Source organism: Brachyhypopomus gauderio, chromosome 20 (genome assembly GCF_052324685.1).
Source record: "Brachyhypopomus gauderio isolate BG-103 chromosome 20, BGAUD_0.2, whole genome shotgun sequence".
In the NCBI taxonomy this organism is placed as follows: Eukaryota; Metazoa; Chordata; class Actinopteri; order Gymnotiformes; family Hypopomidae; genus Brachyhypopomus; species Brachyhypopomus gauderio.
This window is the reverse complement of record NC_135230.1, coordinates 6,758,284-6,773,733: the sequence shown is the minus strand read 5'-3', so window position 1 is coordinate 6,773,733 and position 15,450 is coordinate 6,758,284. Positions and strand designations below refer to the sequence as shown.

Here is a 15,450-nt window from a genome sequence, read left to right as displayed (position 1 = left end):
CAACCCCTCCAAAGCACACTTAAAGAAAATAAATGAGGGATTCTATCTGGGACTGGCAACGGGACAATAGGGACAATCAATAGCAAAATTAGCAAATGAGCCGACTGAACTTTTACAGAGACAAAAGAACTCAATGCTAAATTTATTTACAGCATTTGTGCCATTCAACCACCTTACAGAGGGTAGAGTATAGCATAGTATAGTATAGTGTAGTATAGTACAAATAGTATCTTACAATGTTTAAAAATGAATTTGTGATTACAGAGCATTCTGTAGTCCGTGACCACCTTCAGGTTTGATACTGTATCTCATAAATATGCCTTCAGTTATTAATGTTCCAAAAGACCAGAATACCATCAGATTGAACTGGCAGTGTTCATACATACCACCACATACAGAATTAGAACCATATGGGGCATACAGTATACCCAGTGTATGTTTCACCCACATGCTCTACACACCAGGGGTAGTTAAAGCACAGTTCTGCCAACCCCCTCATGCCCTCTAATCACATCTGCGCCAGTTCAAACGCATTAGTATAAACACAAATCATGTCAATAATGAATCATGAGCATGTGTATGCAGTAACAAATCCTGATTAATCAAGAGGATAATCATTTTATTAATTTTATTATTTTAACTTTTAACTTTATTTTACCAGGAAATATCCCATTGAGATTGAAAATCTCTTTTTCAAGGGAGATCTGGCCAAAAGGCCAGCAAACACATAACACAGTTGCATTTTACACATAAGACAAAATTATTCAAACACCTTATGAAAAACAAGTGCATGTCATGAAATCGGCCTCAAAACTTTCAGATTGGATTTAAGTGTTCAAAGAAATTAACTAAGTTAATTTCCAGTCTTTCTGTAACATGTGGAAGCATGTGCCACGCCTAAACACACACACACACACACACACACACACACACACACACACACACACACACACACACACACACACACACACACACACACACACACACACACACACACACACCTGTCACAGACAAAAACACAACACAGCCACTTCATTGGAAAGTGAACTCTTGCATATCTTAAGTATATACTTAAATTTCATAGCATACTTCTGTCATACACAATTAGCCTCCAGCAGTTTGGGCTCCTAACTCTTTTTCAATGGTTATATCTCTGATTATGTCACTGCTGCTGGATTAATTTGGGTAGCGTGTCACGTTTAACCAAGCAGTGACATTTCCATGTGTAAAAACTCCTGCAACACATCTGTGCTTGGTACACACCAACCAGCTGTGCTCTTCAGCCTGTCTTCTGTCATATGCCTTCAATTTAAAGTTGATAATCTACAAATAACCACTTCTGTAGTCATTTCGTGTCAAATTAATATGCTGGATGGCGAGTGTCAAGAGCAGTATCCAGGTGATTACAAATTCTACACTGTAGAAAACACCTCTGCTTCCAAACACCTCTCCTTCTAAACACCTCACCTTCCAAACACCTAACCTTCCAAACACCTCTCCTTCTAAACACCTCACCTTCCAAACATCTCACCTTCCAAACACCTCACCTTCCAAACACCTCTCCTTCTAAACACCTCACCTTCCAAACACCTCACCTTCCAAACACCTCTCCTTCTAAACACCTCACCTTCCAAACACCTCTCCTTCTAAACACCTCACCTTCCAAACACCTCTCCTTCTAAACACCTCTGCTTCCAAACACCTCTCCTTCTAAACACCTCACCTTCCAAACACCTCTCCTTGTTAAGGTCCTGGATGCCTGCCTGTCACTGTATGGCTGTGCAACCATACAGCAGCCCAAACACCTGAAGCTAATTGCTTAGTGATTATTTCTGCGTGGGCGTCTCCTGGTGGAACTCTTCTTACTACAAATGGGTTGTTTGTTTTTTTGCTGTTCCTCCCTTACGATGAGACTTCACTGAGCATGTCTGAACTCATATCTGACCACAGTGGTGAGGTTGGGTAAGGTGACGTTTGTTTTTTTTGCCCCATAAACAAAAGTCTGTTACAAGTGATGTTTTTTTTTTTAGAAAGGATACTTTATTTTTAACATGATTATGGCCACATTCATGTACAAACCTATTTTTCCCATATATGCCTCATTTCATTATTTACAAAATGAGAATGCCAGTTAAGTATTATACATAGCTAATATAATTCTTATCGTATTTCTACAGACCTTTTGCATGTGGGTTTTGCAGACAGACATGCTGACAAAAGCTAATCTTTCTGTGGTGAGCAGTAGCCCATAATGCCTCAGCAGGAATAAATGAAATGAAACACAATGACAATACCACATTATACTAGTGGACGCTGGCACGCTAGAGTAACACCCCCATGGCTGGGACGTTTACGTACAACGTAGCTATTTCTAATGAAGTGGCTGCCAAGGTATAAGTTATCCAAGATTTTTCTGTGAAATATCCAAAGCCACAGTTGTGAAGTCACAATTCATCTTCTGCACACCATTTTCACTGAAATTACAGTTAAGTATCCAGTAAGTCCTTAATCTTCAATAAGCAGTGTCTTATTAACCATTCTGAAATAATAGACCAAACAAAGCAAAGAATCACACAGGAACCCATTCTTCTAATTACGTATGACATTCTCATCTCTCATGGTCTTTGCAGGTCAAATAGAGCAATCTTGTGCTGTGAGGGGACCAACTGGAGCTTCCATTTCAATTACTACTATCAGAGAGCTCAAATGAATCATCATCCGTAGTGCAGAAGCACTTTAGGCAACAATGAGTTTTGATCCTGCTATTGAATTGCTTCAGAAAACTAAAGTGCTGATTTTTATTTTTATTTTTTTTATGGCAGCAGTGTGTCTCGCTTCCTTTATCGCATCAATTATGGTACAGAAGTACACTTATCTCGTGTGATGTCATAATAGAAATAATTGTCGACGTAGAAACAACATTTTCATTCATTGCGCATTGCATTCGTTTAACGGAACAACTTTGAAAGCAGCAGCTCACGTATCACAGAAACAAAGCTCTTTAGCGCATGTTTTTTTAAACATTAATACATTGTAAGCTTGTGGATGTGAATCACTGTTACTGCTGTTGATCGTGCATATGATGAGGTCACTCATGTTCATTCTTTCTTGAGAATATGTCCGCAAAGCAGAATTACGTACACGTACGTACACAGTTCAACAACACTGTTCTCGATACTTTCAGACGGGGTCTGCTGTGGCTTCGTTCTCTGCGTTGCTCGAGTGCGCTGCGCAGAAATGACAGTACCCCTAATGGCTTTTCCGAGTGCCTCTAATGTTGCAGGCTTTTCCCTGTGAAACATCCATACTGCGTTAGTGGAAAACGTCTCCGCTCGTCTCTCTTCAGTGCTTTGCTCGTTTCTGAGAGAGAGGCGGTGTGTAACGTTGCATCAATAACATGTAGACGAGCAGAGTGGTAGGCCGTAGTCTGAACATCACATAGCAAGGGTCTGCTGGGCCCTAAATACAGAAGATGATGCGTCATGAGGCCAAACTGCATGGTATTCCTTCAAGTAATGTTTGCAGTATGTTGCCTATTTGACAAAATGCTGCATTTTTTCCAAAAGGCTTGAGAAGAACACAGAACCTTCCATCAGATCTCCCCATTCTGACTTCCCACAAGACCCGTTTAAAAATCCTCGTCCTGATAAGCACCTCAGGAGTCCTGATGGCAACAAAATGTCCTGATGGCATGCTGTCAGAACATGAACGACGTGCAGGCTAATATAAGTAATGAGAACAATCTAAACACCTCCTCGTGAAGAATGGGTTGTGTCCAGAAACTCTCCCTGCAGATGTTGTCCGTCTGTCTGCTGCGCTTTCAGCCTCCCTCAGACATCCGTAGCATTGAGGTGCTTCGTCACCACATCCTGGACCTCGAGAGCCTTTTTGGTGTTGGCGCGGACCAGAGTGTTGTCGCGGCCGTCGGGGCGTACCGAGTCGAGCCGCTGTTCGCAGCGGAAGGCGGCGGCGAAGGCACTGCGGTAGTTGCGATTCATCCAGCCGTAGAGGAGCGGGTTGGCGAAGGTGGAGCACATGGCCACGATGTGGAAAACGGTGTACAAGAGCCTAAAGTGGCGCGTGACCAGCACGCTGCTGTCGATGTCGATCGCCAGCTGGAACGCGTGGAAAGGTAGCCAGCTCACGGCGAACACCACCACCTGAAACGTCAACACCGACTTTGGAACAACGAACTCACGCGGGCTTCCCTCCCTAACATAATCTCATTAAAAATAGCTCTTATGATGTAGCTAATATGAGTAGCTACATATTACGTTGATCTTTTATATATTTCTAAGTCCTTTTAAATTGTTGTCAGAAGCTGATTTACTGAGAAATAACAACTGCAAAGTTGTTGGATGAAAATTACACAAGCCCGAGCTTGTATCTATGTGTAAATTTGTTTTCTACTTACATTAATGTCCATTTGTGGTACCTTCTGGTACCGTCTGGGCATTTGAAGGAAAATATATGATGCTTATACTAAAAGTAGCACTGCAATATTAAATAACATTACATACCATGGTGACCAACATCTTAGTGGTCTTCCGACGGCGATGGTGGGGATCGTTGCGTCCAGCTGGGCTCACGTGGTTACGGAGTTTACTCCATATTCGGATGTAGGCGAAGGAGATGACTGCCAGGGGCAACACGTACTGAAGCAGCAGCATTGAAATCCTGGGAGAAATAGCAACATCATGTCAAACATTGATGAGAACCATTGAGCAACAATAGCATTCATTGCATTACCATTGTCAGTGGTATAGTTCAGATAACATAAAGATGATTATGTGAGATTTATTTATCATTGTGTGTTCAGGTTAGGGGACAGTAAGGATATTAAAGAGTGCTGTTTTTCAATGGTTATATAAGTGTGTCTGCAGTTAGAAAACATCAACAGAGTCCAGTGGGACAATCATTCATACTTTCAAAAGCCCTGATAAAATTCTGATGAAAAAGTGCATTTTTTCAATTGTCACTCACACAAGTGTGTATGCGTTTAGAAAACATAAACTGAGTTCAGTGGAGAAATCACTCATACCTTCAAAAACCCTGATAAGATCCTGATGAAAAAGGAACTCCCATTATTATTGGAACTACCTGGAATGGCAGCAATATAGCCCAACCATTTGTAGAGGTCTGCACATTTGTTACAGCAGAACCTTTTGAAGGCCTCAACCTTTGTGTCATTTGGCCTGTGTTTAAACACAGAAACTGATCAAGAATGGTTATTGTCTTGTCACTAATGCTACCAGCGAGTTAATTAGGATAACAATTTTAATTAAATGTGGATTAAAAATTAACAAACTTATCCCTTAATAGTCCAAAAGGTTGTTCACAGTTTATCATAAGCTTGAGATTCATGAAGCATCGCTGAAGGGAAAAGTACTCTCCTCTGGGCTAAAGTTGCTTCTGTCCACATTGCTTGGCATTGTTTCAATGCAAAATTATTGTAAGTTTGTTGAAATTCTGTGGACGTCATCTGGATAAGCAAAATGTTATCGGCTCAGGTGATATCACACACATTTTGTAACCATAAGCAGCTTGATTTTAGGTGAAAAGCCCATTTCAGCCAAATTCAATATAATAATCAAATTTCATGCTAAAATCTACACTGAGGTCTTATGCGTAAATCCATTAAAATTCTAAGTGTGATCTAAATTTAGGACTATTTTGGTACTTTAAAAATGTCAACACATTTTTATCACATCTTATGTCACATTATAGCCCTGTGTGTATGTGTAGAGTGTATGTGTAGAGTGTATGTGTAGGGTGTATGTGTAGAGTGTATGTGTAGAGTGTATGTGTAGTGTGTATGTGTAGAGTGTATGTGTAGAGTGTATGTGTAGAGTGTATGTGTAGTGTATGTGTAGAGTGTATGTGTAGGGTGTATGTGTAGAGTGTATGTGTAGAGTGTATGTGTAGGGTGTATGTGTAGAGTGTATGTGTAGGGTGTATGTGTAGGGTGTATGTGTAGAGTGTATGTGTAGAGTGTATGTGTAGTGTATGTGTAGAGTGTATGTGTAAAGTGTATGTGTAGTGTATGTGTAGAGTGTATGTGTAGAGTGTATGTGTAGTGTATGTGTAGAGTGTATGTGTAGTGTATGTGTAGAGTGTATGTGTAGTGTGTATGTGTAGAGTGTATGTGTAGAGTGTATGTGTAGTGTATGTGTAGAGTGTATGTGTAGAGTGTATGTGTAGTGTGTATGTGTAGAGTGTATGTGTAGAGTGTATGTGTAGTGTATGTGTAGTGTGTATGTGTAGAGTGTATGTGTAGAGTGTATGTGTAGTGTGTATGTGTAGAGTGTATGTGTAGTGTGTATGTGTAGAGTGTATGTGTAGAGTGTATGTGTAGTGTATGTGTAGAGTGTATGTGTAGAGTGTATGTGTAGTGTATGTGTAGAGTGTATGTGTAGAGTGTATGTGTAGAGTGTATGTGTAGTGTATGTGTAGAGTGTATGTGTAGTGTATGTGTAGTGTATGTGTAGAGTGTATGTGTAGAGTGTATGTGTAGTCCGTGTCTATATATGTACTTCCTATGGGTGTGGCTGTATGTGTTCACTCGTCTCGTTAGTCCAATGTGTTACACGTGGTGCTCGTTATGTGTTAAATACATATTGTATGAGTTAGTCTGGTCCCTTGCTCATCTTTGTGAGTCCATTCATTGTGAGCCTATTACTTGTTCTGTGTTTGCTCAGCGCTACCCGTGCAGTAGAGTGATGATTGTTTGAATAAGATGTTTGCATGATACTCGTCTCTGAATCCTCTGAAACCTCGCACCGTGACTTTACGTATTCAACTATGTAACGACAATCAGGACAGGTGTGTGCAATGAGTGATTTTTTACTTACGAGTACAGTGTACCGTCTGTGCTACTACCGGGCCACTTCTCTCCGCACACTTCAATGGATTCACCTGGAGTGAGATCTACAAAACCGTACTCCCTGAAGATCGCCAGGGGACTAGCCAGAACAGCGCTGATCACCCAGGTCACGCCAATCACCACGAAGCAAGTGTCCTTAGACATCCGGGTCTCTAGGTGATAAACGATGCATCTGTGCCGATCTAGCGCAATCACGTTGAGGGTGACCGTGGAGACGTGGACGGCTAGGCCCTGGGCGTACGGCAAGGTGAAGCAGAGAACGTGTCCGAACTTCCACTCTCCAAGGAGGGTGTAGGCCAAGGTGAAGGGGAGACACAACGTGTTCACCAGCAAGTCTGCTACGGCCAAGTTGGCGATGAAGAAGTTGGTGACGGTGCGGAGTGTCTTGAACTTGCAAACCACGTAGATCACCAGAGAGTTGCCCACCACGCCCAGGAGGATGATAGTGCTGTATGCCAGGATTAGGACCACCTGAACCCCGAGGTGCTTGGTGCTGTCACCCAGTTCCAGCAAGGGATGGCTCACTGCAGGGTTGGGTGACTTCACGCTATTGGTCCAGACCTCAGCCTTCGAAGAGACATTGACTAAACTGATGTCATCCATTGATCACATGATCATGTTGTCCTGTAGAGAAATGTATGGCTAATTAATAAGAAAGGATCTTCTGATCATATGATACAAAAGATTTTGTTGAAAGTCGCAAATTGAGTCACTGTAAAGGCTACATGTTGATTAATTTGATAAAAGCACTAAATGTTGCATTATCCTAGCTGCAATTACAGTAAACCATTAATATTAACTTTTAAAAGCCTCCTTGTACATGTAAGTCTGCTTGGCCAGTAAAGTCAAGTGAATCCAAGTGAATGTGATGTGTGGTGACAAAGGTCACATTATTCTTATATTTCCAAACAATATTTCAATAATTTTGAACATACAGTGAAAGCACTGAGGTTTGCTGAAGCATCACTAATGCTACTTCAGCAAACACTTTCTGAGTGGAGCATATTGATGCCAAGACAAGCACTACAATCTATGCTCAATTTATATTTCACATTATCTTCAATGAAACATGCCCAGTAAAGCACACATATATGGCAAGAGTCAAGCATTGGCTGCTATCATTGGGAATATGCAAGAAATATGCATTACTTGGGAATTTGTGTTTTAAGTTTAAAGTATAAAGTCAAGTTCAAAGGAATTTGTTCAGTTAAAAAAAACTGAGATTTATATTAGCTGGACGACCTTAGATATTATTTATGCTGTTCTGAGAATGTTTTGAGTTTCCTCCATGCAGTTTTATTTATGTGTCTGAACTTCAGTCGTCCGAACACCAGCTGATTTTTAAAATTCCATCACACAACTCCTTTAAAATAAGCAAATCACACAAACTCCGGAAATACTTACCAATAAGCCCAAATAGTTTCTGATTTAGAGAACAAGCCATACTTAAAGAAAAAAATTCTCCTTTTCTGCCACTCACTAAGTTATTTATTTATTTTTGGCCCTTTTGGGGGCCTCGTTTCATCATTTGTTCATCTACAGGGATGTCCATGTTACCATTGGCCTTCCAGAATTTCTGCAAAGGTATTTAATGCTCTCAGTTTGGGCAACAGAAATGTGTTCAGAACGGTTTTAATAACATCATTACTCATCCATATATAGAGCACTCAGCAAACAGAAATTTGGTTAGATGCGAATGTGTAGAGCTTAATGTGTTTTTTTTTTTTTTTGAAATAGTAATCCATTTTCGACACAGTTCACTGAAGCAGAGATGACACGAACATAACATGACACGCCTTTGCCTTCCTCTGGAAAATGTTTTGTCTGGTTTGAAATAATTATCACACTGATGACCTGATGAAACCACGTTAATATTTTAATATTTTGTATCTTCGAAACAAAAATGCGTGTCCAGCTTGAGCTGCACGTTAAATGACTCAGGTCTCCTTGGCAGACTCGTTTTGAACTAACTCGAGAGAATCATGAAGGGAACTTTAAATGTTACTAGCGTCTAGCACACGTTTTAGTGGCGATCAAGACGAAAGTTGACAGCTTTTGGAAACTTCACGTCAAACTTCCTTACCATAGCAGCCAGGATAATCCACCTCTGCGCGTTTGCGTTACATGCCTGGCAGTTAGGATATTGTTACCTGGATTATCATGAGCTCGTGTGACAAACAGAATTACTCACCTTTTCTGAAAACAGATCTCAGTATCTACTTGTCTCCAGCGAGGCGCTGGGCATCTCAGAACGATCAGTGCGGTTAAAGCATGTCGTATCAGTTAATCTCCTTCAGCGATCGTTTTCACGAGACAAGCTAACTGTAATATTTGAAAAAAAATAATAATGCTAAAGCTTAAAACTTATTCGCCGCTGTGTCTGTTGAGAACGAGTTACTTGCTCCGTTCAAGCATTCGCTGATGTACCGCAGTTTATACTGACATCCTTCAGCACGCTGGGTCCAGCGAGAGCACACTGAGCCAAGCAAATCCCTCAAGTTTGCTCTAGGAACAGACGGGCATAGTGCGCACACAGAGAGTATGAGAGAGAGAGAGAGAGAGAGAGAGAGAGAGAGAGAGAGAGAGAGAGAGAGAGAGAGAGAGAGAGAGAATGGGAGAGAGAGAATGGGAGAGAGAGTGAGAGAGAGAGAGAAACCCATGCAACGTTTTGTTCAGTTTAAAGTGCAAATACGGTATCAGAATAATAATGTGTATTTTTCATTATTAACTGATGTGTATCTACAAGAACAATAGCAATACAAATGAAATGAGCCCAAATGTGCAAGGCTAAAATTAATGAAGTCAAAATGTCTTTATGCCTTTAATTATCATATCTTTTCATAATTTTGAACCCCATAGTGATGTCACGTCTGTGAACCCTCTCCGAGAGAGACAGTAGACCACAGCTAATCAACCAACCCCATCAAACGCCTCCGCCAGAGTGCTAACATTCTCCACCTTTGAACTGACTGATTACGTCCCTATATACCGACTACATCACTTCCATACTATGGTGAATTTGAGTAAAACCACATCTAATATTAAAGAATCTCAAGTGATAAAAAATATTTAAACATTTCTAAACTCTGTTCAAGTATCAAATATACATGAAAGTTGTGTGTTTTTCTCCATAGAGATCTTCCGAATCCTGGATATGAGCAGATTAATAACAAGCTGTGAAAAGTTCAGCCAACCCAGTTTAGATGGCGTTCCTTTGAGAAGCTGACCTGCGGATCTCAGGAGCAGGTCTGTCAGTAGATCTAGGAGAACAATCAAAGGAGATCAGGGGTGATGGGAGACAGGTAATGACGTCCACGGGTCTGTAGAACATGCTGTACAGAATTTACAACAGGTTTGAATATCCTGTTCCAGACCCTGTTAATATTCATGTGAGTAGAACCAGTTTCTGGACATCCTTGGGCTGTAGGTCAGAGGGATATAAGGTCTTATGTGGTAGACAATTCCTCAAAGCATATTATTTTGCTTTCAGACAAATTTCAGTCCAGTATATTATAGGCAATTGGAGTAAATACACAGGATAGTAGAATGAGAGATTGAGCAGATTTTATATTATTGAAGACCTGAGCATAGACGATTGATTAATTTATATCAATGACTGAAGACTGGACATTCAGTAGTCAATGACTTACATCTATATACACTACACAGAAAATTACCAGTACTCCAAAGACAATGGGATGTTGAATGATTAGAGTGCCTGGGTTTGATCCCCAGCCTGGCTGCGGTCTGTGTTTCTGATCCCAGTGGGATCTCTGGGGTCCTCCCATGCTCCAAAGATGGGTGAACTGGCATCTGTAAATTGACCTGGTGTGTAAATTGACCTGGTGTGTGTGTCCTGTGATGAGCTGGTGTATGGATTTTGGTTCATGCCTTCTGCCCTGTGCAGTCCATTGGCACCTGTGACTCTAAATTGTATTAAGTGATTTAACAGAAATGATGAGATTAACCTTCTAGAAGAAGAATAAAGGAAGTTTGTAGTGACAAAAGTGCAAGAATATGATCCCCTTGTTCTTTACAGGAGTGGTACTGACCTTTCAGCTTGATTGACAGTGGAGAACACAGGACTAGTCTGTCATGAAAGAACGTTTCTGAAGGCACATTCAGGGCTGCAGAGATGAGACTGCAGGGACTTTTCAAGCTTTTCAAGTTTTTCAGGCTTCATGGATATCCAGTGAACTGATTTCATTAATCTGTCAGCAAAAGCTTCTGTCACTAAAACTAGACAAGAATGCGTAATTCAGTCACAGGATTGTGTCATTAACATCCAATGTCCATGGTGTCACCCCTCTACATCAGTGAGACTCCAGGGGTCTACTATTCTCCACCAAGAAAATCTAGGGAGGACCCAAGGACCCCAGGTGGTTCAGGACACCCAGCCCTCTGTCCTCAGTTGCAGGCCACATAGGCTTTAATGGTGGCTCCTCTTCTTCAGGTGTTGCAAGGATCACAGCTTCCTCGCTGACTCGGAAGAGGAAGCCGTAACAGGTCTCCTGGTGTGAGCTGGTGGAGGTTCTGAAATTCTTGCGAGCTTCAGGGAGAAACCCAGGACTTCTGTGGCCATGCACAGATCTCTTGGGTGGAGTGAGAGCTCCAGACGAGCTCCAGGGGTCATCGTGCCAGCATGAAACGAGAGAAGAGTCGACACACACAAGGAGGGTAAAAGGATGAAAGAAAACAAAAAGGAGATCGTTCCATCCAACAACGCTTGGTCAATCTGTCGTGGGCAAAGAATGTACATGGAAAAAGGAGGAGACAAGCACAAGTCCATCGTAAGCAAAAATGAACATGAACGTAGAAGTGCCCTTTGGTGGAACAAACGTTAACGTAACATTTAACGAAAAAACACACAAGGCTTACAAATGATCAACTTAACCGCATAGAATAGCATAGAGTATCTGAGAAGGTGTGGTAAGCAACCCAAACAAAGCGTTAATTTGAGTTTCTTAGCACACTTGTAACAGAAGACAACATTAACAATGTTACGTGCACTGCCAATGCCTATGAAGAAGGCAATGAAACCCCGAAGGTGTGGAGCAATCAGGAGGCAGACACAAACACTGAGAAGAGCAAGATTGATTAGACGCAAATCTAAAATCAGTGTCTTACATGTATTATTGCATTTTCCAGGTCCATAGTGCCAGGTACGTCAGAGACAGACAAACGATGAACACCCACAACAGGTAGAAACATTTTCAACACAACAACATGCAAAATAATTAAAATGAGATTAAAATACTCAAAGACCAGCGAAGAAGAACTGAAAACACAGGGTATATATACACAGGCCTACAAGGGGAAAAAAGCAGACACACATGAAACCAATGACGAGGGGTGGAGTTACAAATGAATAGGCATAACAACTCAAATGACAACACTAAGCACATGGCCCATGAAAACAAAGACATGATTGACAGACTCCCAGAGAAGACGCATAGTTACATCCAAGAGTCCAGGATCCTGGTGCATAAATTCCTTTTTTAAAGTCAGCACCTCAGCATAAAGTCTGAAGTGAAGCAAAGGTTAACAAACTGTACAGACAAGAATTAGAAGAAGCATTTAAATAATAAACAAAAGGAGAAAGCCTAACTCATTCCTCAATAAAAGCTTCCTCCTTGCAATCATAAAAATAAAGGGATTTCTCATTAGCCAAAACATTACATTTCATATGTAAACCATGGTGCAGTGAGTATACATAACGTCATGTTGAAGGGTCCTGTTTCTCTCTGATATGACCTCTGACAGCCGCAGTAGGGTGAACTGTTAAATACTGAATATAGAAGAATATTTTCTGCTTATCCAACCAAATACCTCAATGGTATGATGTGTGTATGAAGTATGACGTATGTTATGATGTGTGTATGAGGTATGACCTCAGTGGGTGATGTCTCTCTTTGTAGTTAGACCATGAGTAAAAACATTCTTCAGAAACAAGTACTGAGTTTATATGTGTGACATTACCCACGGCACCCGTTTTGATTTTATTTCCAAATTTTTCTCTTTGTGCTTTTATTTTGTAATACCTTTCTATGTGTGCCTTCATGCCCATGCATCTTGTGTCCCCACCTTGTGTATTGGTTTCACCTGTGTCTCGTTTAATCCTCGTTTGCCTGTGTATTTAAACCCGGTGTTTCACCCTCCATGTTGGTTGTTGACACGTAGCATCTGTTGTTTTGTTCCTGTTGCTGCCTTAAGTATTCTCTAGTTCCTTCTGTTAGCTCATGTCTTGTATTCTTGCATTCAGTCCAGTCTCTGTTACTCGTCTTATTTATTTTGTGTTTGTCTCTTTAGTTTGTAAGTGTGCAGGATTGTTTCGTGTGCCTTTGTTTGTCTATAATGCTACATATTTAGTATGTCTATGTCCTTGTTCCTCTGTTTGTCTTTAGTCTTGTTTAGTTTATCTGTGTTTATTGTTTTAATCTTTGTATCCTTCTTAAAAAATGCATAAAGGCTCGCGTTTGTGTCCAACCTCTACCACACCTAAGTCAACCTAGTTACAATACGGCCATGGCATTGAAACCGAACGTATCACAGCATGGTTGTGACTTGCAGAAGACAAAACAGAAATCAAATCCCACCTGAAACAAGCAGAAACTGAAACTTCTCCCTTTAGAGGAAGATTAGCAACATCTGGTGATGTGAAAACAACAACAAACGTGTCCCCCTGATTAATGTCCCCAGTGCTCTTGCTTTATTTGATGAAATAAATAATCTACAAAGACTGACTTTCTTTCAGAGTATTTAAACTGCATATTTATTTCCTTGGCAACAGTGCTGCAGGACTCTTACAGCAACTGTTTTGGATATATCAGGCTTGTCACATTTCCTACTCCCCATATACTCTGCCAGAGAAGTTTATGTTTGTGAATTCTGGTGATTTTCTGTGTGTGTGTGTGTGTGTGTGTGTGTGTGTCTGTGCTCACCTTGTATCCATGTTCCTTTCTTCACCTCCTTACCCATGTGCTTTAATTATTCAGTGCAGCTCAAGCTGTCCATGGTTGTTGTACAGGGTAATGTGTGAAGTGGGAATAACTCGCCCTGCTGCTGCTGTGTGTGTGTGTCTGTGTGTCTGTGTGTGTGTGTGTGTGCCCTACTGCTGTGTCCACAGTTTTCTGTCACAAGAACACGCTGCTGCACCTCTGTGAGTCACTCTGGACTAGAGCATCTGCAAAATGCTGAAAATGCGAATTCACCTAAGAAGTTGTGCAACAGTCAGTCGCATGTTGTAACACGTCTGGTACCTCTATGGCACTCTGAGGCCAGCTGACTGGCTCCATGGCACTCTATGGTCATCAGACCAACTCTATGGCACTCTGAGGCCAGCTGACTGGCTCCATGGCACTCTATGGTCATCAGACCAACTCTATGGCACTCTGAGGCCAACAGACTGACTCTATGGCACTCAGAGATCAACAGACCGACTCTATGGCACTCTGAGGTCAACAGACTGACTCTGTGGCAGACCTGTACACTGTACTCATTTTGCCTTCTCAATTGGCCTGTTATTTACTGACTTTGGTTTATTTTTATTTGATTTCCTATTATTAAAACTGATGACAAGCTGCAATATTTGGTTTGCTTCTTAACTACTTAATGTAACAACTTTGATAAGATACGTACAAGTATGTAATGGGTATAAAGAGGTAATTTCTTTAAGTTCTTTAAGTGTTATTTAAGGTGACTGCTTCACAAGGTGGATGGACTAACATCTTTGTCTTCTTTTGGATTATAATTAGACAGCTTAGTTGACCACAGCCTGTTTTGAGCTTAAATTTTGGAATTCAGTCATTTACTCCACAGCTAAGAGTGGATTTTCATCCTCAGTGTGTCATTTTGATTTCAGCACAATGTTTTTTTTCAATGGTAGATTGTAACTCTGTAGCTTGTCTGGATTGACACATAAATCTCCAAAAATATTTCAGTTGTTAAGAGATTTGATGTATGACAGAGCAATTATATGTAATTTACTGTACATTATTTCAATGCCCACAGATTTAGTGACCATTGGTATCATGTATATAGGGAGGCACTGTATCTCTGGAAGAGACATCTACCATCTCATCAGAAAGACATTAAAAAGGCAACTCATGACAACATGGAATGTTACAGCAAGTGAGTATATTTCAAAGTCACATGTTTTAAACACACTTTTTGTCATTACTTGCATTATTTAGATTAGGTGATCAATAACGCACATATAGCAATCACTGAAATGAACTGAATTTACTTAGAATCTTTGTAGAGGGATTCTGTTTTGATCAGTGCATCCTTTGCAAAAAAAAAAAAAAACCCATGAACTGTCCATGAATTACTTGTGTTTGAGCCCCATGGGAAAGCAGGAGTGTCACTTGAAACAGGCTCTTGTGGCCACTGCTCGTATCCTCTCATAGTCTCTCATAGTCAACCTGTTGAGAGGACGGGGAGCCCAAGGCTGGTCATTATCTGGGACAGTGACCAAGGGCACCGAGCTTGTGAACAATAGCTTAGGAATGTTTAAGGCAGAGGAGTGGGCGTCATATGTGCCTGTAGGGCAGAAGGTTATATGAAGA

General features: G+C 40.9%; 1 protein-coding gene and 1 long non-coding RNA gene across 4 annotated transcripts; both read right to left on the bottom strand.

Moving 5' to 3' along the window:
• Positions 1 to 463: 463 nt before the first annotated feature.
• npy2rl (neuropeptide Y receptor Y2, like) lies at positions 464 to 9,368 on the bottom strand. Of its 3 annotated transcripts, none has more exons than XR_013122550.1 (5): positions 9,075 to 9,368; positions 6,852 to 7,507; positions 4,521 to 4,677; positions 1,543 to 4,160; positions 464 to 1,446 (listed from the first exon to the last, which is right to left on the bottom strand). XR_013122550.1 is itself a non-coding variant. In XM_076982660.1 (4 exons), the coding sequence occupies exons 2-4, from the start codon at positions 7,484 to 7,486 to the stop codon at positions 3,831 to 3,833; spliced, it is 1,122 nt and encodes a 373-aa protein (XP_076838775.1). In that variant the 5' UTR covers positions 7,487 to 7,507; positions 9,075 to 9,368; the 3' UTR covers positions 464 to 3,830. The 3 variants fall into 3 exon arrangements, 1 of the variants encoding a protein (XP_076838775.1); XR_013122551.1 differs by having other exon boundaries at positions 464 to 1,670; positions 1,719 to 4,160; XM_076982660.1 differs by having other exon boundaries at positions 464 to 4,160.
• A 574-nt stretch (positions 9,369 to 9,942) lies between these two features.
• Positions 9,943 to 12,142, bottom strand: LOC143484419 (uncharacterized). The gene is made up of 3 exons (XR_013122637.1): positions 12,011 to 12,142; positions 10,936 to 11,618; positions 9,943 to 10,143 (listed from the first exon to the last, which is right to left on the bottom strand). It is a non-coding gene; the product is annotated as an uncharacterized LOC143484419 (long non-coding RNA).
• Between the last annotated feature and the right edge of the window lie 3,308 nt (positions 12,143 to 15,450).